The sequence below is a fragment of the Taurulus bubalis genome (genome assembly GCF_910589615.1).
Source record: "Taurulus bubalis genome assembly, chromosome: 15".
NCBI lineage: Eukaryota > Metazoa > Chordata > Actinopteri > Perciformes > Cottidae > Taurulus > Taurulus bubalis.
The window spans coordinates 9,469,566-9,494,305 of record NC_136603.1 but is presented as its reverse complement, the minus strand read 5'-3'; the positions used below and the strand labels follow the sequence as shown (position 1 = coordinate 9,494,305).

Below are 24,740 nucleotides of genomic sequence, written 5' to 3'. Positions count from 1 at the left end.
GTACTCCGGACATTCGTATGGCTTTACAGTCCGACAGAGTATTCAGGTGACAATCTTGACATTTTGCATTATTTTGTATCAATTTAACGAGGGGAGACACATTTTTCTGATCGTGATGGGACATTTTACGAGGCACAATGAAGGCAGCATGAGAGTCCCGCCGTGACGTCAGTCAGCCAGAGAGTCAGTCAGCTGAGGGAGGAACACCGACAACAGAAAGTCAACCAGGAAGCCGAAGCTGCTAAACTGACCCAGTGCCTCGATGTGACGGCTTAACGGCGGGTTTAACGATAACAACCACACCGTAGAACAGTACAGGATCCGTCTGTTATATTCCAGTCGATACAAAGCAGCATAATGGACTTTTTCAAGAAGAAGACTGTCGATGGTAAGTTTGTTCTGTGTGAAGAGCTAGCTAAGTTGTTTTTAGCTCGGGTGTTCAGACTGCTGTGTTGTTCCCAAATTAACTCAGCTATTCCCATTTAACGCGAACTTGTTCTACCTGTTCTGTGTCTCGCTGAATCACCCAGTCACACGTCAGACTGAAGCCGAAAAACAGCGTTAAAGCGCCGCCAAACTTAATGTAGCCACCGGTGACATGCTATAAGTAACACAAAAGGATGAATTAACGTCACAGTTTAACTGTAAGCAACAATATGTGACGTTACTTGTTACAAGTCGTTAGCTATCTGTTAGCGTGAGAGCCATAAAGGAAGAAAGTGACTTCATTGCTACACAGGAGCTAATGCTCAGGTTTAGGTTAGTCATTGTTTAACTGTCTGAACACAAACCGGTCATATGAACCCCACTTTTCATAAAATGTGTCAAAACGTTTAATATGTAATGTCAAATAGATATCTGCAGTTATGCTATTTGTTGACTTACATATTCAATCATTGGATTTTATTTATAAAAATATATATATATCCCAAAGAGACAAACACGGAAATACTTCAATTGGAATTATTTTAAACATTTTGACATCACTGTATATTACAGATTACAATTACAACGTCCAACTGCAAAGACAGCATGATATGATGTCATGATTTTAACAGCATACAGGATTGTATCACACAGTTTGTAATACTTTCTTGTCTGGGGAAGAAAATAATAAAGATAACGTTGCATTGCTTCCCATTTGTGACTCATCAGTAACTGCCTCGCGGTGCTAAAATAAAAACAACCGTATTACAAACTGTGTGATACAATTCTGTAATATAAAGGACATGCTGTTAAAATATGACATAATGACATGCTGTCTTTGCAGTTGAACGTTGTCATTTTAATCTGTAATAATATACAGTGATGTCAAAAATGTTGAAAAGACTTTCAATTGAAGTATTTCCGTGTTTCTGTCTCCAGGCTAGGTAATCAGCCTCACAAGGTCAAAACGGAAAACTAGCCTCTCCTTTATCATAGTTAATGAATTAATTATTCTTTTTCAAATACTCATTATATTGACTCATAGGGCTGGGTTTCCAGAAAGGGGGCATTAAAGTTCACGTCTTCTGGACCCCACACCTATTTGTGTGGAGAATTCCATAAAGTATACCTTCATGTTAAAAGAAAAAAGCTCTCTTATTTAAGGTAAATCTGTTCACAGAGCCGCCTCCCTACTCCGCCCATCATTGTCATTCCAGTTTCACCCACACCGATCGTCTGCATACTGTACTTACTGTGCTGCGTTGCCGCCACTCCATTCCAAGCCGTTGTCAGGTCTTCTCATTGACATTTCTCAGTTTCCATCTCATATTGTTAAATTCTCTCACCTCTCCTTCTCTGGACAGAGTTTCTTTTTGTTGTCGTAGCCCTGGGTATGGTGGCTGAAGTGGTTTCTGGTTATTTGGCGAATGGAGAGGGGGGTTAGATCACACTTATTTGTAGGTCGATATCCCTCCCATTTTGAAACGTTTGCGCCACGTCACCTTATACGTATCCATTCGTGGATCCCACAAGTGGTCCAATACGATGACGTGTTTTGACCGAGTTCATGCTTGCTGAACTTTTCAGAAAGCATTTTTTGGCAATTGTTCGCTTTTTCCATGAAGTTATATTTTCTTGTACATTGTATTGCAACTTATGAAGCTGAATCATTTGTTTAGAATCAATTGTTCAGTTCTTCCTTTATTCAATTTTTTACTAATATACTGAACTCTACATATCTTTCCCGAGAACTGATTTATTGATGTGTAATGCTGTGCTTTTATATTGACAGCCATTTGTCCTGGAAGAGGGATTCCTCCTGTTTTGCTCTTTTTTTATTTTTTCAAATGTTTCTTTGTTTTTATTTGACCTGTAAAAGGGCATTTTTTGAGTTAATTTATTCTGATTCCTAACATTATTTAATAATCAACGATTCATTTTCGATTCTTGAAAAGATACCGTTATGTATTGTGCTGTATATTACAATGTCCAAAAGCACCACAGAGTTTAACCTGAATCTGGTGTAGGTTATTTCAGATGATTTCTGATACATTTTAAAAGTATTATTTTCTGTTGTCATTGTCAAGGTTAAAACAGGACATTAACTAAAAGTGGCGCAGCTGCAATTTTGTTCTTTTGTTCTGAAGATGTGTCACAGTGATTACACGGGTTGTCCCTCACTCAGAAGTTGTGGATGAATGTGTGACTTCAGGGTCATACATTATCTCACATGATGCCACTTTGGGTGGGTGGTTTTAGAGCTGACTCAATATAGTGTGAGCTGTCCAAACACTTCTTCAGTTGACCGTGACAGTATGCATTCAAGTGCTGCTTGTTACTCTGTGGCATTTTGTACTTAAAACAAATGGTAGAGTGTGATCCATAATGAAACCACATAGAAGAAGAACAATGATTGTACTCAACATTCTTGTGCTTTTTATTCAGCTGTCAACCTCTGATTGTTTCGGCTCTGCTAGTCATGAGTAATGCCAGATTTTGAGAATGGACTTGTGTTACCACCATTATGCACATGGTGAAGTTGTACGTATTTGATTTGAGGTCAAAAGTCAAACTCTTTGCTCATTTGCATTTTGATATCGGGAAAGAGCACTTAGGTGTTAAAAATGTACACAGAAAGTGTGACATGTCTTCCTTTCTGTCTCTCTCCAAAGACGTAATCAAGGAACAGACGAAGGAGCTGCGTGGCACTCAGAGACAGATCACAAGGGACAGAACAGCGCTGGAGAAACAAGAGAAACAAATGGTGAGCGCACACACACACACACACACACACACACACACACACACACACACACACACCTGAGGAAGAGAAGCACGTCTGGGGAACAAAAGTTTCTCTAAGGCATTTTCCATATATTTCTACATATTGCATCACAGCTTTATTAAGGCCCCTCTTGATATTTCAACACATAGCTAGAGATGCATATCATATCCTTTTCCTACAATATGGGATCGAGCCTGATTGGATAATGGGCCTAAATGAATAGCAAGAATGAGCTGGTGTGGTGGCTTTGCTTCAGGCAAGTCAGACACCGCTCCCCCCTTCTCTCGCTCTCTCTCACTCACACACACACACACACACACACACTCAGAATTTCACGCTACGGCTATATTCCCACACAACATTTCCACTCTCTGAAAGATGAAAGAATCTGGCTGTTTCCTCTCCCCTCTATTGTATTAAGTAAATATCATACAGGACATAATTACTTCCCTAGGGAACCACATTTTTGTTCCTCATTAATGCTTTCCGCTAATTAGTCTAATTACTATTTTTAAAGCTTTGTTGCACTTTTTGAATAAAAGATATTTTAGCTAAGAAATGGAAATGACCTATATTAGCACTTTAGCACAATCGGGACTGTTTGTTGCCCCCCGCACCCTTTCCCCCCACTCAAATCTGAGACAAGCACATAAATTCATACTGCATAAAAGAGGCATAGGGCTGAAGTCATCCCCCAAAAATGACAGCACCTTTGATGTCAAGTTTTGTAGCTTTATAGTTTCAATAAATCAGGTTCATGAAAGTATTGACCTTGTTTCACTTTGTTTTTGTTTTAGGTTTTATGTACATTTTAGACCACGCAGAAAACATGTACACAAATGTAGCTTCCAGATACGAAAATACATTGAAAACACAAGTTAATAAAAAAGGTTTAGTCATGTTTTGGATTGAAGCTGCTCCTGCAACACATTGTCCATCTTTTGTTAAAAAAGATCAGTGTCCCTAATATACCCAGCTCCTTCCAGGAAAAGTCCTCACAGACTCACATGTGTGTGCTGCATTTCTAGCAGCCCTCTCCATCTAGATGTGATGGAGAGACTTTCTATCCATCACATCCCTCCACCCCTATCTCTCCTTTCCTGACAGGGCAGTAAATAAGACATTATATGCTTCACATCAGGAGAAGTCCCACTGCTCTCATCTGTATTTTTTCCCCAATAAAGCATTCATAGTTTTTCAGATGACAGTGCAGGTGACATTATTATTGTCTTCCCTTTTTTTTCTACACAGCTCTGAATTTTTTTTCCTACATTACTTTAATTTGAATTTTTACTGCTCACAGAAGCAAGTAAATACATGAGAGAGAGAGAGAGAGAGAGAGAGAGAGAGAGAGAGAGAGAGAGAGAGAGAGAGAGAGAGAGAGAGAGAGAGAGAGAGAGCTGAGTATGTCTATTGCCTCATCAAATATTAATAATTGATTGTTGTTTTCCTGAAGATGCTTTTAGCTCACACACAAGAAATAAACAGCACAGGCTGTACGTACTGTAGCTGTGCTGAGAGGCCTGGCTAGCCTGCTGTAACCTGCAGCTCCACTTGTGTCTCTTGGGATGCTCACATGCACTCGTGCCCACACACAGGTTTCCTGTGGGCATTAGTGTATTTTCTGATGTTTACCAAAGCTAAGAGCGTGTATTTGTGTGCCAGTGTGTAAGGCCTGATCCAGATGACATTATTTACTATGTCTATATTTGCAAACACATGGATCTCTCAGGAGCATCGTGGATATAAGTTATTTACATAATAATGTATTTACACAATAGTCTCTGCAAAAGCCCTCCTGAAATGTCAGAGTCTTGGAATGTCATTAAAAATGGCGAAAACGAGTAATGCTCATCTAAAATGTCCAAATGTCCAAGATGGACATGGTTAAGCATGTCGTATAGCTGAAACAAATGGAAAATTGGTGGCGCTCACTGACACCATAAAGTTCACAAAACATGACTTTGATGAGAAATGCACCTGTTGTGTCAGATAGCTGCTAAACTACGGCAAATCATCTGAAATATTGGCAGCCACAGACTCTCTATTTTTCTCACTGTATCTGCTTATACACAGGAGCATTATCTCAGATGACTTACTCATAAAACCAGGAGACACTCCGGCTCTCAATAGCTTCAGTGGATTTGTTCCAGATATCTACAATGTAGTGGAATTAGAATTTGGAGCCGTTAGTCGCTATTATGGGCTCTATTGTCAAAATGTTCACACATTTGCCCACTGACATTTTCACATCCTAAAATGTACACATTGTCTCCCTCTTCCCCTCCCCCTTTCAGGAAGCTGAAATCAAGAAAATGGCCAAGAGTGGCAACAAGGAGGCATGTAAGATTCTTGCCAAGCAGCTGGTCCAGCTGAGGAAGCAGAAGAACCGCACATACGCTGTCAGCTCCAAGGTCACCTCCATGTCTACGCAGACGAAGGTCATGAACTCACAAATGAAGATGGCCGGCGCCATGGCCACCTCCGCAAAGGTAAGATCCCGGACCCTCTCCTTCAAATCAGCTGCTCTGAGGGCAGGTTTTGAAATATGAGATACTTGTCCATTTGGACGTTTGATATCCACTACATTCAACTCACTGTTGGGTGTGTTTTTGTTTTGCATATTTACTAGTTTCAGTGATCTAAGTGAGTAAAGTATTAATCTGGGATCTGTTAAAGACTGGTGGCGTTGTTGTAAATGAAGTGTGAAAGGTGGTAATTGGCCACGAGCGATGTACTGTCTGTACAGAGCCGCACATAGGTCAAATACAATTAGGCATCAGATTAATGGAGTGTTATGAGGAGTGTGGGGCTGTGGCTGTTTTCAGGAAGCGAAAGAGAGAAAATGTGTTAATTGTTTTAATGTCAGACATACACAAAGTTGTTTACACACAGATTTACTTACAAATCAATTTATTCAGTGAGTAGTGCAGCACTTTCCTCTGACATAACTACGGGTTAACACGGTTTAGAGCAGCATGTCAACGACAGTTAAGTCGTGGTATAAGGCGGTGATGTATCTGACGTGTTGCGTCAGGCCAAGCTGTAAACATGTGCCACCTTTGTGCTGTTCTTTAATGGGAAGGAAGGAGATGCATCATTTTTTTTTCTTTGTACTTCTATTATTCTTACTTGCTAATGAATGCAGAGCTAGTCTTCTAAAGCCCTATTTCACAAATATCTCTTTGAGACGCTGATTTGTAATAAACGCATAACTCAACCTAAATTTGCTTCTTGGGAAACTGCCCTGTCTGTAATACTCAAGGTAGTTTACCTTGAGTATTTTCTGTGAGAATGAAGGTTCTCTATCTGACAACTATGTGACTCAAATCTTTTTCAACTTAATTCAATTTGTATGTACATATGTTATCAACTGCTTATGCTGAAAAATAAGCATTACAAGTCTTGCTATGTTCATTCCCTTAACTGCCATTTTGTTTGTTTGCTCAAGAGCAGATCTTGCAGTATGCTGCTTCTCCTCAGTATCAGCTAAAACCTGAATCAATTCTCTCACCTTTCTTTTAATCACGTCTACAGACTATGCAAGCAGTCAATAAAAAGATGGATCCACAGAAGACCCTGAAGACCATGCAGGACTTCCAGAAGGAGAACATGAAGATGGACATGACCGAGGAAATGAGTAAGGACTCGTAACAAACACATGCACACATGCACACACAATGAGCTCTGGTATTTACAGGCTTGCCAAAACCAGATTGTCAGGATATATGTGAATGGTGTGAGGGGTGACGTGTGTGGTAATTTGTGTTCTGATGAGAGAAAGAGAAACATGAAGGTGTGATTGTGACAATGACATGGAGGCTTTTCCATTTTGGTAGTGGGATTGCCAGCACACAAGCATCGACACATGCATTTACTAGTTTGGAGCTCAATTGTAAGCTTTCTCACTCTAAAGTCCAAACTGTGACAGAATATCAATGTGTTTTGATTTAATGTATCTGTCTGCCCTTGTCTCCTCCCATCCTCACAATCTGTCCAGTTAACGACACTTTAGATGAGATCTTTGATGAGTCTGGGGATGAAGAGGAATCTCAGGACATTGTCAACCAGGTTCTGGACGAGATCGGCATTGAGATCTCAGGAAAGGTAAGAAATTCAGAGAGAGAGTTTACCATTACTTTATACTATCTTCTGTTTCAAACACTTTAAGCCCATGGGGCTTTATTTAAGTGTTATCACTATTCAGGCTAAAATGAGAGAATGTAAAAGCACATTTTACACAGTTAAATGATCCCCCAGCAAAATCTGAACAAATAATAACAAATAAATGTTCCATATGGCTTTTACTCGACTGTTAAGATGTATTCCAGCTGCCACATGGTGGGGCTAGCCTTCAGCTCTTCTAACTCGTGTGTACTTTAGTCTGTGTTACTGCCAGGCTGCCCATCTGCTGTGTATCTGGCTCCACCTGGGGGCTTCATGAGTTATTACCTCTCATAACACAATGTACAAACCCACACATTGTCCCATAAACAAGCCCACAGCTGGAGAGAACAAACAGGCAAGATTCATAAAACCCTGCAAAACGGTTGTTAACATTAGGGGGGTAATTTTCCTCCTTGCTTAATCACAATAAAAGGCTGAGCAGAGAATTCTCTGAATGCTCTCGTCTTGTGCACTTTCTGGGAAAAGCTAAACAATAAAGCTTTATCAATCAACCCAAAAGCTGGAAAGAAGTTACAAGACTCATCAACTATGATAGTTCCGGAGAAACGTATGTCAGTAAATATGCAGCCATATGTGTTATTGTCGTATTCAGTGGAATTGTCATTCAATAGATAATGCTATGACAAATAACAGACAAAGGAAATTTAATTATAGTCTAAATTAAGATTTACGCCATTTATGTATGCCTTTTGGGTGGGGAGGGCCAGGTTGTCGTAACACTTGTATAATACCAGTTAAAAAGCCTGAAGGATGTTGCAGCACAGAAAATAGTCAACTATTAACCAACAGATCTGCAAAGCCATATTATTAGGAAGGATTGTGAAGGATGATTAAGTGAAGGATGTTTAATGCTGTAAAGAACAATGCTTGTATAACTGACGCCCACTTGCATTAACGCTGTGCTGGGCATACTTTAAAGGGACATAACAAAGTATTCATGCAGTGTGAATTGTTTCCTGGCGTTAATAGTTCGACAGTAATTGCGCAAAAAATTGAACTGGTCTTTTACATTTGTCTGTGGCAGTCGGAAGCTGCCCACAGCAGCCAATCTTACGACAAATACCGTTTGTGATTGTGTGTGTGTGTGTGTGTGTGTGTTAAGTTTGAATTGAGTGTGCCTGCTAATGGGAAATGTTCTGCCCATGTGTGTTTCCAGATGGTAAGAGCTCCAGCTGCAGGAAAGAGCCTTCCCAGCGCCGCCTCCTCTAAACAGGCCACCATCTCCGACGACGAGATAGAGAGACAGCTCCGAGCTCTGGGAGTGGACTAATTGTCTCCTCTGTGTTAATGTTCACATTATAAACCTGTGCAACATTGATACAGATTGATACAGACTCTTTTAGACACATTGGTTTTGTCATTGTTGAAATGCTAAATGTGTAACAAAGGGTGCACACCAACACACACATACACATACACATACACACACACACACACACACATACACACACATACACACACATACACACACACACACACACTCAAACATTTAAAGACATGCAGGCAGACATGTTTATTAACACGCACATAATCACACTTTATTCGGCCGGTTGCCTTACAGATCATTAGGGCAGAACATTTGATCTATTTATGCGAAAATTATATTTATTAAGATACTGGAGTGGCCACAGCCTAAAGGTGGACCAATAATGGATGTTTTGTCCTAAAGAGTTCTGAACCACCTTTGGCGTCGTCTACTGTACCGCCATCTCTATCTTTATAAGGGCTACAGTATAGAGACCATGGAACTGGCTTTTACCCGACTTTGTTGTTAGTCGAATAATATATCAGCTTTTATGTGGCTGAAGATGGATGGTCTTTCCCCAGCAAGTTTTAATAAGTGAAACGGTGTAATTAAAAAGAGCTTAGGTGTAGTCAGTAACCAGATGGAACTTGTTTTTTGCCTCCTCGCACCATTTACACGATTAACTTCCTCCGAGGCAAACTATCCCCTTCTCCATTTGCATGTTATTTGGGTAAAACATCCCCGGCTGAAATGCAAGTGAGAGGCAGAACAAGCGTCCTCTGCAACTGCGCATCTTCTTCACAAAGAATAAGCAAACTGGTCAACTCGCTATTGAATTATCATGTTTTTTTAAAACCCTTAGGTACATAGTTACTGGAGATGATGTAACTCAGACAAACGTATGCATGTGAAATGTATAACTTGACGAGGGTAAGACCTTCACATTACTTACATAATGCAACATTATTTACGTAATGCATGACATGGTGAGTCGGACTGATCTGAGGGCAGGCATTTAATTTGCACCACCGAAGATGTGATGCTTTACAGATTGTGTGGGAAAACGTAATCAAACACAAATTAAGACTAATGTTAGACAAAGAGTTTTGAATCGGTTGTTTGATGCTTCTGAGTAATCAAATTAGTTTTATTTTTTTCAATTCTTCTTCTTGGTTGATCTGATTGTATCTTATATTGGACATGGGGTTTACCGTGATTGTGGGATGGTACTGGTCCTGCAGTCCCTCCTCTCTTTCAGCTGCTGTGCAGTTACTGTCGTATGTAATTGAAGCTGCCTCACTCACAAACCTACAAACACATACCATCAAAACGATAGAAGCGTTTGCTAAAATCACTGTGATCCAAGAGATGCTTTCTCTTCCTCGGAGCTGAAGCGTGCTCTTCTCTGCAGTCATCTGTTAATGTCAGACTCGTCATGAGAAAGACTCCGATACGTTCAGTGACATTGACGCTTTGTCTTTCTCCCTCGCTCTCTGGCCTTTTGTTCCCACATTGACCCCCATTGCCAAAACAACTTGAAAATGTTTTCATTCTTGCATGCATCTGACATGTACGATGCACAATTTATTTAATTTTTGTAAATCACTCTTTTCCCCTACCTTTTCACATCTCTTGGTCTTTTGTGATTGTGAGCGGAGACAATGTTTTAACAGAGTTCAACATTGTTTGAGTGCAGTTCCATGCTTAGGAAATTTCAACCCTTTTTTTAAAGTTGTATGTATACTCGTCTTTATTTGTTTTCGTCATTGTAAAGTGACTGTAAAGGGTTAATGGCTTTTATAAATGAATAAAGTTTCTTCAGGTACGGGTTGGTGAGCCTTTATTATGTTTTAAAGCTTTTTTGTCAGTAAAAATCTATTTTTACTACCATTACGACAGCCATTGGTTCTCATTAATCCATATTATCAAGCTCTTGAAACTTTCTCAAGTTTAATCACAACAAGCATCAATCTGCTCAGTTTGCTAATGGATTTTAATATTGTACAGAAATATAATGAAATCAATCGATAGATCCAAATGTATAGGAAACACCAGCATAGCCACTGCAAAATCATTTGCTGCCATGTAAAGTGTATGTAATTTGTAGTATATTAAATTAAAAACATTCTGCATTTACTGATGCAGATCTTTCCAGTAATATTGCATCAGCTGTGTGAATTTCACATTTAGAAAACTGATTTCTAAAGAATTAAAGCGGTAGGCCCGCCCAATGTTCTCTGACAAATACCAAGAGTCAATCTTGAATAAGAGCGGTGCACTTTGGAGAGCTGCAGTTTTAAAGCATCTGTGAGACCAGCAATAAGAAGCCTCTTAATAGCTTTATCTCACTCGGCGTATCACGCCTGTAACTTTCCGGCGTAAGGCCTCAGAAATGTGTCGGCAGTCGATGATCCTGCTGCATTTATTTCCCCCGACAGCGCTCGGGTGAGACGGCCGTACATGAATCACAGTGGAAACTGCTAGCTCCTGAATAGGTGTCTTCTAGATTTATTATCGAATCACCAGTGGCACACCAAGGAATACTGTACAGTTCATGCTGTACGCATTAACCTGACTCTTCTAATGTATGTCTTGTAAGCCTCATATAATGACTAAAAGTGAGAGATGGTACATTTAGCTCTGTATGAAACGCAGTTCTCCTTTGTTATCAGACATAAATTAAACTGATTTACCTTTCAGTGCCTGGGAACAGAAAGACAATAGCTCAGTACAAGCATATGTTTAGCAATAACCAGCTGTATATTTACTGGCTATTCTCAATCAAGTTGAATTAAGGTATTTCATATAATTTACATCTGCCTGCAGTACAAATCTTTTTCTAGTCTAATTTCTATGTCTTTCGCGCACCAATTAATGGCACCTGAACATAAAGGCCTTGATTTTGTCCGAGAGGAAATGTGTGTTTGCTTGTTTCGTCACTTTATTAAGACGTTTCACATCAGTCATCCCAACCAGGCCAGAGACGTGACTGGCTGATGTTCTTCTTTGGATGACACTTTGTCAAGGGAACAACAGCAAAAGGGTAACGTCAACAAATATGAAAAATGAAGTCTATCTTACATCAGGGAAACAGCAGACCTCAGATCCATTTTTGTTGACAAAAGAAATGCGAGAAGGTTTTAGCCTCAAACCATAAATCAAAGAGGTTGTACTCAGCAAAGTAGTTCAACATAATGTATTAGGTATCAAATAAATAGGTTGTTGGGAAACTTTCAATATATTACTTTTTTAACCATGGCTATATTACTTTAAATAAAACCAACATTTTCCATACAAGACAGGTGATTTGCATCAGCTCACAATAATCACAAATACAACTACAACACAAATATTTCAGCTGTTAAATGAAGACATACAGTACATGTAGAACATTTCATCAACCATAAAGATTTTCTTCTTTCTTGAAAATAAATGAATGAAAGTTGAGCTCACATCCGTTGAAGGCACAGGTCATCTGCACTCTGGTGCTGAAAGATTACATGCTATTTGGTGTGTGTAAATAATTTGCAGTATACGTACAGCAAACAAGCCACAGCTCTGGTTCAGTACATTAAAATGTCAGGTCACGGAAGCTGCTGCATCCAACCAGCATATGAGGTAAATACAAAGCTTTTATCTTAAAAGTTTCAGCTGACAGAACGTTAGACTGGCTTTCACCGTATATAAATCATCTGAACGTTCACACAATTTAATAGTTTCAAATGCATCAGCAGCTGCTACATGCAGAATGAGGGTCATTTTTGTTATTGGGTTATTTGTTTTCCTGTCTGATTTATGTCAGACATTTGATTTCACAATAACACGATTTCACCAGCTGTGGTCGTTCCATCCATGACCTCCATCTGGCGGCTGGAGGTGAACGGAAACTCGAGCTGAACCGTATAACTATGACATTGGTCTTTGTGTTTTACTCATCTGTACAATGCAGTGTGAACTGAGTTTGTTCAAACAGGAGCTGAGGTTGAGACTGGTTTTGACCCGTTTCTCCCTCTGGCGTCTGTTGCAGAACCAGACTCTGACCACCTCCTTCTCCAGATGGAGGCCTTTGGCTATTCGGGCTATTTCCTGGGAGGAAGGCTTACTTTTTTCCACAAAGCTGTGCTCCAGGGCCTCCTTAGCTCCAAGGCTGCAGTGGGGAACAAGGGAGAGGGAAGAAAAGATTGTATGTTATGCATTGTATCTTTGCTCCTTATATTTCAGGGTTCTAGATTTCTGAGCAGCTCGCTAAAGGTTCAAAGAATATGTACATCAATTTGATAGCACTTTGGAAACCTGTTTAATTCTCTATCCAATCAAACTCACATATGCCCCGCCCCCTTCTGACAAAAAAAAAGAGCTCTCAGTTAAACGAGTTACACGGCTTTCAAGTTTGGATACAGTGACACCGTAACATGAGGCGACGTTAGCAGACTAGTAAGCAGACAGCAAATTTAACAGTTACCGCAGAAAATAGCCATTACAAAGCTAAACAAGAAGGGTTTTATATCTGCCAGGTGTTTGCAAAGACCACTGGTGCATTGTGTAATTGAATGTATACAATCCACAATTGGCTAACTCCCCTGTTTGGACACTTACAATGGCCTGTAAACTCACCAAACAGCACTCCCGCTCAGCAGCGGCTCATGTACCCAGCTGTGTGAGTACCAAATTGTGGAAGAAGGCCAATGCAGCAACAGAGGCTGTGCCTGTGTTTTTTGCCGCACATCCTGACAGAACACAAAAAGCCCTTCACCTTTGTCAGGATTGTAACACAATTACTGAAGGACCATAAAAGTAAGACACGGGCTATGTCTGCATTTGGCGATGTAAAACTTGGGTACCAAATTAGCTGGAGGAAAAAAGGTCGGAGACCTCTGTTACAGTTGATACCTGATAGTTGTTCTTCTTTTCCTCTTGCGCTCATTCATTCCTATTTTATCATTGTACAAGGCTGCAGAAAGGAAACATAATATGTTGTTAGTTTTGTTACTGAGAGGAAGAAAATCACTGTGCTCACTGAACTCCTCACAGCTCACTGTATGTATAAGGCAAACAGGTTGGTAACCTCTGTTCTAGATGTACAAGTTAATGTTAGATCTTCGTAATCATGCAAAGAAAAAGCATGACTATAATCTCTAGCTGACTATATAATACTGACTCAAACGTATATTTGCAATTTACACTGAGAGAATGTTTTAAGCTCATAGAGATTAGATATCTAGGTAAAGATTACATTTCAATAAATGCTGTAAATTGGGAATTGACGGCTTGGAGTGTGTGTGTGACTCACCACCGGCCAGCTCAGCTTCGTCAAGCCATTTAGCCAGAATGGCCTTGAGTTTGCAGGCATTCTTGAAGCTGAGCTGCAAATTTTCAAAGCGGCAGATTGTGGTCTGGCTGAACTCTGAGCCGTGCACTGCAGCAAGAGCCTCGCCAACATTAGTCTGTGTGTAGCCTGGAAGTCAAAAGAAACATAAGCGCTTCATAGAATACCCCTGAGCAAAGAAGCAGAAAGGCAAGTGCAAAAATGGAAATATCCATGGTGAGGTCTCTAATTGGTGCAGTTCGGTTGTGGGCAAATTTTAAGCTATAATTATTATCATCACTTAGTGATGATGCTCACCCAGTTTGATCCTCCGTATTTTGAAATCGTTGGCAAACATCTCCAGCTCTCGTATCTGCGGGGAGTCGATGGCAGGGGTGTCTTCTGGGTCCCGCATGGCTTTCCTGTGACCATCGGTTTTCATCTCCCCAATACTCTGGACCCCATGGGCCTCATCAGTGGAGAGGAGTGTCGGGGGCAGCGAGGAGAAACCATGGCTTAATGCACAGGAACCACTACTTAGACCATGATCCGGGAACTTGTACAGGCAAGGAGTAAGAGACCCTAGAGAGAGATAGAGAGAGCAAGTGAGAGAGGGAGAGAGAGAGAAAGCTTGGGAGATGAATATTTGTCAGAAGGTGTCTCAAGGGAGACCCTCAAACTGTCAGAAGGGTGCTGAAAGCAGCATGACTCCTATTCCCACATGTATCCTGACAGCCTTTATTTCCACAGCCACACTGAATTAATAAGATCAAAAAAGGCTGGAACTTGCAGGCTGACATTTTTATATAAGTGTTATCATTTTTGCTATTTTAGCCTATATAGAGAATGTTTTAATGATTGTGATGACTCACATCTCCTCCTGAAAACAAAAGGTATGCCTAGTGAGATTTTTATATAATTTGTGAGTGAGAAAAAACACTTATTTAACCCTATGTACATTATGTAGCACAGACATGAGGCAGCTCCATTCCCTGATTAATTAATTTCATATTCAAATTATTTGAATGTGTTGATTAATAGGTATTTTTTTACCCTTGGCCCTTCACATGATGTTCAATTACAAGAAAAAGGCTCTATTTTTTTTATCCAGTGAATGCAATGCGCTTCCGTACTCTCTAAAGTAAAAAGAAGAAAAAAACAACATTGAACACAACTTTTGTAAACAGATTGGTGATTTATAACACTCAACGGGCTAAAACCTAAAAGGTGCAACATAACGAGATTGAGAGCACTTGAGCCTCTCAAGTGTGCTGACGGGTTTAACAGTGTTTACCTGTAGGGGAACCATGACGCTGTCGGCGTTATCGATTGTCACGTGCACAAACATGCACTTTCAGACATTATTTTTCACTTATGGAAACGGCCTTGGCAGAGCACACTCTCTGAGTGGCTTTCTAGTTTCTACAAGTGGATGTTGATGTTAAGTGGTTAGCTGCAGTAGAGCTGTTGCTGCCAATCACTAGTTTTTTTCCCCTTTGTTAGTATTAATGACAGATTACTGCCAGAGTAACAGATGGGTGGATGACTAACTGCTATTTGGAATATGATGCTTATCATTGTATAAACACTCTGCACACAATAGCCAATGCCTGATTTGAGACTTAAGTCCTACAGAAACCAAATGTTGGCTTCAATCCCCTCTTACCTATCCCACAAATATCCTCTGCTTTTGGATAGAATCAACATTGCTGCAACAGAATTGAAGATGAGCAATGCAATACTCCCCTCTTGTGTTTTGGGGTTTGTAGTGCAGGGACAACTATGTCACAGTTGACTGAAATTACACTTCACTGAATTTACGGAACCAGTAATAAGAGATTTACAAGACAAGTTAAAACTAAAAGAGTCGAACACTGCAACAAATCCTACGGTTAGAATGTGAATCTATGTTTGTGTTTGTCATCATGGCAAAATGTGGTACTGGAGACAAGCGGGAACTACCACAGAGACTCTTTTGAGTACCTTGACCTTGACAGGTGTTTATATGCCTGTGGACAGATATTCTAACCCCGACGGCGCCATAAACCTGCAGTACGCAGTAACAAAACCTTATAGACGTGTAGTGAAAGTGGAGTTTGGAGATTTTGTGTGGACTGAGTAAGTGTGGATGAAGGGACCATTGGCCCCCTCCCCCACTTGCCGCCCCTGGCCCGACTGTGGCTGATGTGATTCCATTGAAAGATGGCCTCTAGTTGACTTTGCACAGTGTAATGATGTTTACATCTATCTACTCAAACAATGAGGATGCGCCTGCGCAATCTTAAAAATCCTTCACTTCCGACCATCGTACCTCTGGCCCCTTTGCTCAAACCAAACCCCTCTTCCAACTTGACCTTCATTGTAATCTCAACTACACACCTGTAAAGTTTTGTCACGCAAAATCGGGCCAGGGGTGTAAAGTTGGGCTGAAAAGTGGGCGTCCCAATAGCCCCTTCGCCGCCCTTGCTCAAACCATGCCCATCCTCGACATTGTCCTTCATTTTTATCTCAAGTACACATATGTAAAGTTGTATGATCACATCTTGCATGGTTTTTCCATGATGACACACACACACACACACACACACATTTACAAGGCCTCACACAGACTCACAAGGTGAAAACAATACCCGCGGCAAAGGAATACAGTGGCGTCCTGTTGGCCTCACCATGTTGGAGAAAGAGAGAAGACTTTGCCTCGTTTGTGCTTGATGCCTGCACTGATGTTCCCTGGAGGGTGTGCATACAGCTAGGCTTGAGTGCACACATCAGTTTATTTGTGTGCTGTGGAGACAGACTGGACAGCAAGCACCTTTGAAAACACATGTGGGTGTGTGAAAGCTCCCCACAAGCCTTCGTGTATATGGCCATGGACCCTCCAGCTGCTATGTGCTGCAACATGTGCACCATCCAAAGAGTGTGTCGGCATCAGCAGCTTTATGCCGAGCAAAAATAGAAAGCAAACTCTTGACATACAAACTTCATCCTCGTCATTATTAATGCATGAGCTGAACCACTGCGTTGCCTTTTCATCACCCTTTAAAGTTGACAAATTTCTTAGCAACCATTTGCTTTTTTTACACATCCAACAGAAAGGGAGTGGCATTAGCCATCATTTAGGAGTTCTGTTTCAGGCCTCCTGATTAATGTATGTCTTTTGAGCTCTGTCTGTCTGGTCTCCAACAAAGACGAGTGTATCTGGCTCGTTAGCTGAGAAATGCTAACCTGACCCACCAGATGGTTGTCACACAGAGCCATCCGAGAAGCCATATTTGCTGTATTTTTACCTAACAGTTGCATTTTCTGTGTTGCACACACCTGGTTGATCCAACCAGCATTAAGAGAAGTTAAGAGCAATGCTCACTGTGCTTTTTTTTTGCTGGGCAGGTAGCTTATAGTGGGTTAAAAGGTTGTCTGCTGTGGCTGAAAACAATGTTAATTACACTTAGTCATTGTTAATATATAAAATAGATTAGCATAGTCTTAAAAATGAAAGCGCCAATTTCTTTTGTGACCTTGTCTCGTCCACTTCACATAATTACAGACTTTTGTTAAATGCTATTAACTCTGTTACTGCCCTTTCCTCTCAACTATCCCTCTGCTGAGTGCTGTTGTTGACCACTTTCAGCAAGTTTTATTTTACATTGACCTCCTGATGGTAATACTAAATGCGGCCAGCTGTTTAAATTTAATCATAATGTATTTTAGCACAGCCTGTGTTGTCACTTGTATTAGACCACATACCGTACATCAGTGGGTAGATGTCTCCAAGTCTACTCTCCAGTGGCTAAAATCCTATCAACCTTGTCAGTTAAAAGACAAGCAGCAATCGTATTTATTCAGCAAATGTTAATTGCTCTGTGCCAGCAGGGTTACATTTAATGTCACATTCTTTTTGGACAGTATTTGCTCTCCTTTTTATGATTCAGACTTTAGAAAGCTTATGTCTTAAATGAATTACATACAAAGTTAAATTAAGACTCATGACTGGTGTGAAATTGGCACCAACATCTTGTGGCATGAAATGCATGTAATATATCTTAACATCAATAACATTCCCCCTGACAGTTTTCACACAACCACTTCTATATTCATGTTTCTGCTCTCTCTGCAGAATTGGGAGGAAGTGACAAGTCGTCTTTGACAGTTATATATAACGAGTGCGCTGAAGAGCTTGAGCGGCAAAGTAATCAAGTCTGAAATTGATTTTAACTGGTCGCAAATTTAAAATTAAATGGGAATAAACAAATTGCTCAATTTAATGGCTGCAATGAACTGCAGCACAGGGAATGATTATGTGTGTATGTGTGTGTGTTTGTCTGTGTGAAAGACTGAAAGGGACAGTGTGTATATGATCGTTACCTTGCAATGGATTTGCACTGCCTACCATGTTGGGGTGAGGCACGCCACATGTCTGCAGGATACGAGTCTGAGAGATACTGGCAGAGAGCATCTCCTGAGCTACAGAGAGAGAGAGAGAGAGAGAGAGAGAGAGAGAGAGAGAGAGAGAGAGAGAGACCTTTACTATTGTCTGCACAACAATCAGCATTCAAATCCAAATCCAAATTATAAGCATTATTGCATAAGTCTTATCAACAAATGAATCATCTATGCCTTCATGAGATCTATGTCACCTTCAGGAGTAGGCCACTACTTCACTTCCATTGCAGCATTATATATTTAAAATGTGAATTAAAGGCTCAAATAACCAGATTAAAATGCTTGATGATTAATTGTTTGTTGATTGACTAACATATTAATTACAGTTTAGCAATAGTTGTCACAAATACCACTACCACCACTCACCTGCCATCATGCCATAGGTGGCCTGCTGGTTGCTGTAGTGACAGGGGGCGACTGGGTAATGTAGGCCCGGGGGGCCGTTGCCGAGAGCGTTTCCGAGAGCGTTCCCGAGGGTGGAGGCGGACAGGTGCATGTGGGAGCGCTTGGAGGGCTGACCCAGGGACAGCCCAGACGATACTGATGGAGACAAATGTGGTTACAATCTGACCGGAGTACAAAAGATCAGCTAATTGGGAACTGGAGAGCATAAGATCTGATCTGAGCACAGCTCAGCTTTGAATACAGTTCAGACTAATATGGGGTTTTGAAAACTACGACATTATATTTTCAAATTGAAACAGGTGCTATGTGTTGGCGTAAGATGCAACCATGTCTTTAAATTTGAAGTGGGTTCTTAAAGAAATGTCCTCTGAACTAGCATGCCTACGCACTGGCAAAGCCTATTAATTAAAGATCCTTTTTCAAATCTGATCAAAAATATATTATAAATAATTTTGACTAGCTCCGTTTGCTCATGAAGGAAGCTCAATCATTACAGACAGAACGAGAGATAATGTTGATGAGGATGACTGGTAATATTAGACTTTTTACACACATCATCATGTCAGTCTGGTGCTAGTGCTGACAGAACGGAGAGACATGCGAGTGCACTTTTAGTCAAGCACATTTATTCTTTAAACTAGAAACTGGAGAGTCAGCTGCCACATAAAGTGATGCTGGTACAGTTTTAAACTGCTCAGTAAATACAATCAAAGATGTGACAGAGATCTCACACCTTACACAACTTTTGAACAAAAAAGTGATTCGGAATGAACCTTTGGAGAGTAATGGCAGAACATAACATATGCTTCTAAAACCAGGTAAATTAACTTTTAAATGGCAACCACTATCATTTATATGTGACTCCTCTTTAAAACCTTAACTTTCATTGATGCTCTTGTCGGATAAGTGTATTTGAATAAAGAGGAACACTGTTCTGATCATGTCCTCTGATAATTACATAATTATTCATGTAGTTATCGTTTTATCCAGTTTGGTGTTCAATTCAAGCACCGATGTGTTAAGATGCACTTTGAGGAACAGTACCAACAATGTAGCGACTGCTCTGTGTGTCATAAAAGATGACTTGACCAAGGCGTATGAGGCTGGCTTTAACATCAATACAAATACTGTGCCGCTGAGGAAAATCTTGCCAGAATTGTAAATGTGGTTTATTTCCTTATTACATATTGTACTCATTTAGCAATATATATCAGATGACAGCTTTTCACATTTAGTTCATAGACTCATTGAAAGACAGAAATCCATTATAAGCCAGCACAATTCCACAAGTTCAGTACTGTCTGAAAATCTATTTGCAAGATATGTTTGACTTATACATTTAATATACTAATGTTCTGCATGATCTAATTCTGGTCTGTTCTGAGCTATAACAATCAGCAGACACTAAAACATGCAGGAAGTTTTATCCACAATGCTCCATAGAAAAAAAGACCTTGGGGAGTTTGCTATACTGATACCATATCCTCAAAGCAATTACCCGCTGAGTAGAGACAGCTGGGCCAAACCAGATGATGAGATACATTTACATAATTTGGGTTGGCTTTGAATAAATGCATTTTTTTAATCTAATTTAACTGCATTCAGGCTCAGGTTGGGTAAATTAGAGGCCTCGAGGAGCAACTTGTAGCCCTACATGACACATCACTCACCTGCAGCACCCATGGGACTTTCTATATGATCAGTCACTGCCAACACCAGCAAATCTCACTTTGTCACAGCAAGAAATGGCACAATGACAATATCCTTTTTTCGTGTAGCCTCAAAGGGCTGAAGTGAAAGATTGAAGTAGTTCAGGGCTGCCTTCTTGCAGCTGGGATTTAAAATCACAACGACAGTATGAGAACCATAGTCCATATAATCCAAACACTATAAACATCCACTCTTCTTTTACTTTGCAATCGTGAAAACCACGTTTTTTTTTTAATGTAACAATGCGATATGAGAAAGAATATACTCAACATTACAGGAGAGTTTACCTGCAGACACCATGCTGTGAGCATGGGAGCTGGCTGGCAGGCAGTCACCGGTAGAGGCGTGGTGCATGAGGATTGGCAAGGGTGAATCTCCTGCAAGTGGGCCGAAAGAGTCGGTGCTGAACACCTGGCATGCCATTCTTCTCTGGCCTCGCTCAAATGGTTCGCTGAAGTTTGAACTCTGAAGTGGTTTCTTTTCTTTGCTTTGCCGTCTCTTGCTTTAATTGCTCTCGTCTGCCATTGTTGCATTCCTTGTCTTGTGTCTGTTCTTGTCCTCTTGAAATCCCTTTCCTTCCTCCTCCTTCTGTGCGTCTTGTCTTCCTTTCGTCTTCTTCTGGCCTTCTCTTGCTCTGCCTTCGTGCCCTGTTCGCCCTAATTCAGCCAAGCACAGCTCTCACTTCAGTCACTTGGGAATATGCAGTGAGAAAACGCAGTTACCTTTTTTTTCTCTCTCTCAAAGGGAAATGGATGTCAGACAAAACTCTCCACAGTTTGCGGCGCATCTGTCGCCTCAGCCAAGACTCTCGAAAAATGATTAGCAATGAGTGTTACTATCACAAAAATCTCTGCTCAACTATTGAGCTTTTTCTCACTGAGGCCTTTGCAATGCCTGTCCCTTTCTCTTTTTCTCTATTACAGATGCAGGTAAGCCCGTGTCTTTCATACCCTCAGCATTTCGCCGCCCTTGTCTACTGCAGGTATTTATATGCCACCCACCTACAGCTAACCACCCCTCTCTCTACCTGTGAGGCCCCCTATTTCCTATCAAGCTGCTCACCCCCACCTACCAATCCCATGTCAGTGTTGTTATTACTTGCGTTTGTCCTTACCTGCATTCTCCTCATCTCGTTTCCAAATCCAGGATTAGGGTGCAGAGCGGCTGAGAAACCCGATCCCCTCCTCTCCTCTGCCCCTCTCACTATCTCTCTCCCTCTCCCTGATTGCAGGGTTGTGTTGTAGTTGCAATGAGAAAGTAAAGTGAACACTTAAAGTGCCAAAGACTAGTTTTATGTGATGATGCAGTTGATGATATGGTTGTTGCCACAAATTGTCTCAAACCAATTGCAACCAATGCTGTGCACGACTTGGAAAAACACACTTACCAGTGTTTTACCACAGACAATGAATTGCCTTGCAAGAGCTTTTAGGCGTGATCATAGAGTCTTGTCTCGGTGTGAGCGGAAGACATTGTTTCCATATGGTGTCCATATTGTGCTGAATGCAGAGCTCTCGAAGACAACAGGTCTCATCGGGGAGGATAAAGGTTAATCTGAAGAGCGTGCACTCTGTTGTGTCTGTTTGTGTTTGTATTTGTCCTGGGCTCTGCTTCACTATTGTTAATGTAGGTGGGCAGCAGGTGGAAAATAGCTTGTGGGTGGCAGGCACGATTCAACTTGCATGCAGTGTAAATTTGGACTGGATGCACTTAGTCCTTTGGACAATGGCTCTCCTCAACGCATTGTATTTGTATTCATTGACTCAAGTGTAGGGTTAAGAAATGCTGACGTTATTTGTGTTAAAAAGCCCAAGTTGAAAAGGTCTGATAGTTTGTCACATCCCCATATTGAAGACATCTTAAAAGATGTGTGTCTGTTTAATGTGGCTGCCATGTGCTGTAATGGAAATGAACCTAAAGTGTCACATTTGTAGGTATCAAAATCAAACTATAAATCCAAATACTGATGACATGAGTCACTTCCTCCATCTCTCCTTCAATCTGCACCCTTGATAAACGTGAGTCTTTAATCTGTTGTTTGATTAACAAAACGCCACGAGAATAAGCATCGATATATAAAGGAGCCTTTGTGACAAATTGCAAAGCAAATCAAAACGGACTTTGACAAATCTCATTTCACCAGAGCAGGTTTGAAATAAACACACACCGAATCCCCAATATGAAGAACACAACTGAATGTAATGCTGTGCGACAATAATAATAGAAAAAATCGCCAGCGCCATATCATCCTTAAAGTACTTCTCTCTCTTCTTTCATTTCAGCCAACAACTCCCACTCAGGGTAAAGACCATCTTTCCAGCTGGCGAATGCAGGTTTATTTTTGCACATAGAGACTGAACCACTTCTGTTTAATATTTTATAGCAATATGTGCATTGGTGAGAATCTCCCAATATATAATAATAATATATAATTAAAACAATGATTCTACAATTCATATTTTTAATGAAAGGATGAGACTAATAATTCTTCATAATTCCTAATAAATATATATATATATATATATATATATATATATATATATATATATATATATATACCATGAGATATATAAATATATATATATATATATATATATATATATATATATATATATATATATATATATATATATATATATATATATATATATATATATACAATTCAGAGTAAGATACCCTTGAATGTAATGCTGTGCGACAAAAAAAAAAATATATATATATATATATATATATATATATATATATATATATATATATATATATATATATATATATATCCAGGTTAGGTCAAGGGTATCTTACTCTGAATTGCCTCCACTGTAATACTGTATTTTGCTGCATGAAGCACAGAACATGTTTTATTGTTATCACTAGAAATATGGAGATTGCTATTGTAATGATGTTCTAAACCTATTTCTGGGGTGAGTACATTAAATCAGAAAATGGCCAAATGGTGATATTCCGGAAAATGGATGTTTCAAAAGAGCTTGTGTGGACTGAATATACTTTTAGATGAGTAAAAAGTGGATAGTTAAATGGTGAGGGATTGGAAAAAGGCAAAGCTTGGAAAAAGGCAAAGCTTTCCCATGGATAGATAAGTAGATGCACACACACACACACACACACACACACACACACACACACACACACACAAACACACACACACACACATACACACATACATATGCACATAAAGAGCCTAAACTTAATTAGTGAAGGGACCATGAGTCAAAGGGTTCTCTTAAAGCACCTGCCCTAGATCCCCTTCCTCATCCTCCCTCCCCTTCACACACACGCACACACACACACACACACACACACACACACGCACACACACACACACACACACACACACACACACACACACACACACACACACACACAACAACAACAACAACACACACATTTAAATACAATAAAAACATGTTACAAGCATAGATATAATCCCATCCCTGTGTGTGTGTGTGTGTGTGTGTGTGTGTGTGTGTGTGTGTGTGTGTGTGTGTGTGTGTGTGTGTGTGTGTGTGTGGGTGTGTGTGGGTGTATGTGCGTGTGGGTCTGTGTGTGCGCACACACACACACACACTCCAAAGACCACTGATCCACTCACAGACGCAGTGGGAACAGAGTGTGGTGATACATTCTCACAGGTATCACATCCGTACATACAGTGTACCAGGTGTTTGTGTGCATGTGTGCAAAAGGAGATGACACATCTCAGTGGGGCTATCCTCATGTGTAGTGTAACTTCACCCAGTCAACAATGTTGAGTGCAAGGAACAATATGTTTACAGCCTGCACATTGTCAAACACATTTTAAGTCAAACGACACAAAAAAGGAATTAGGAGCCTTTTCAAAAAGGTTTGAAGCTCAGCTCCAGCATAGTTTCATCAAAAGAGTTTGCTAAACAGAAACAAAACACACATACAGCTTTTCTAATGCAATACTGTAATGTGCACAACAATACATCAATGAACATTGTACATGGTTACCGTGTTTGTAAAACTGAGAAAAGTTGATCAAGAGTACATCTCTAATAATGCAGGAATCGTTTCAATCATTTCAGTGAAGTTGAATTCTCTGCAGACAAAGCTGAAAAAAATATTAGCTGCGTACACTAATATAATTGTTTATTTGATAATTAATTTAGTCTATTACAAAGTGATACCATATAATTTGTATAAATCTCCCAACCTGACAATGCTCATTAATGATTATAAGTAAGGGGTTGCGC

The 24,740-nt window shown here is 40.2% G+C and overlaps 2 protein-coding genes across 2 annotated transcripts; one reads left to right on the top strand and one right to left on the bottom strand.

The window, feature by feature from the left end:
- The first annotated feature begins 250 nt into the window (after positions 1–250).
- On the top strand, positions 251–10,470 carry LOC306748040 (charged multivesicular body protein 2b). The gene is made up of 6 exons (XM_079231159.1): positions 251–388; positions 3,099–3,190; positions 5,509–5,703; positions 6,749–6,851; positions 7,212–7,318; positions 8,556–10,470. Exons 1-6 carry the CDS (start codon positions 358–360, stop codon positions 8,667–8,669), a joined length of 642 nt encoding a protein of 213 aa, XP_079087285.1. The 5' UTR covers positions 251–357; the 3' UTR covers positions 8,670–10,470.
- Positions 10,471–12,551: 2,081 nt separating this feature from the next.
- On the bottom strand, positions 12,552–20,928 carry pou1f1 (POU class 1 homeobox 1; the record flags this gene model as incomplete). Its single annotated transcript, XM_079230583.1, has 7 exons — positions 12,552–12,792; positions 13,536–13,596; positions 13,936–14,100; positions 14,269–14,532; positions 18,313–18,411; positions 18,757–18,930; positions 20,793–20,928. 7 exons carry the CDS (start codon positions 20,926–20,928, stop codon positions 12,552–12,554), a joined length of 1,140 nt encoding a protein of 379 aa, XP_079086709.1.
- Between the last annotated feature and the right edge of the window lie 3,812 nt (positions 20,929–24,740).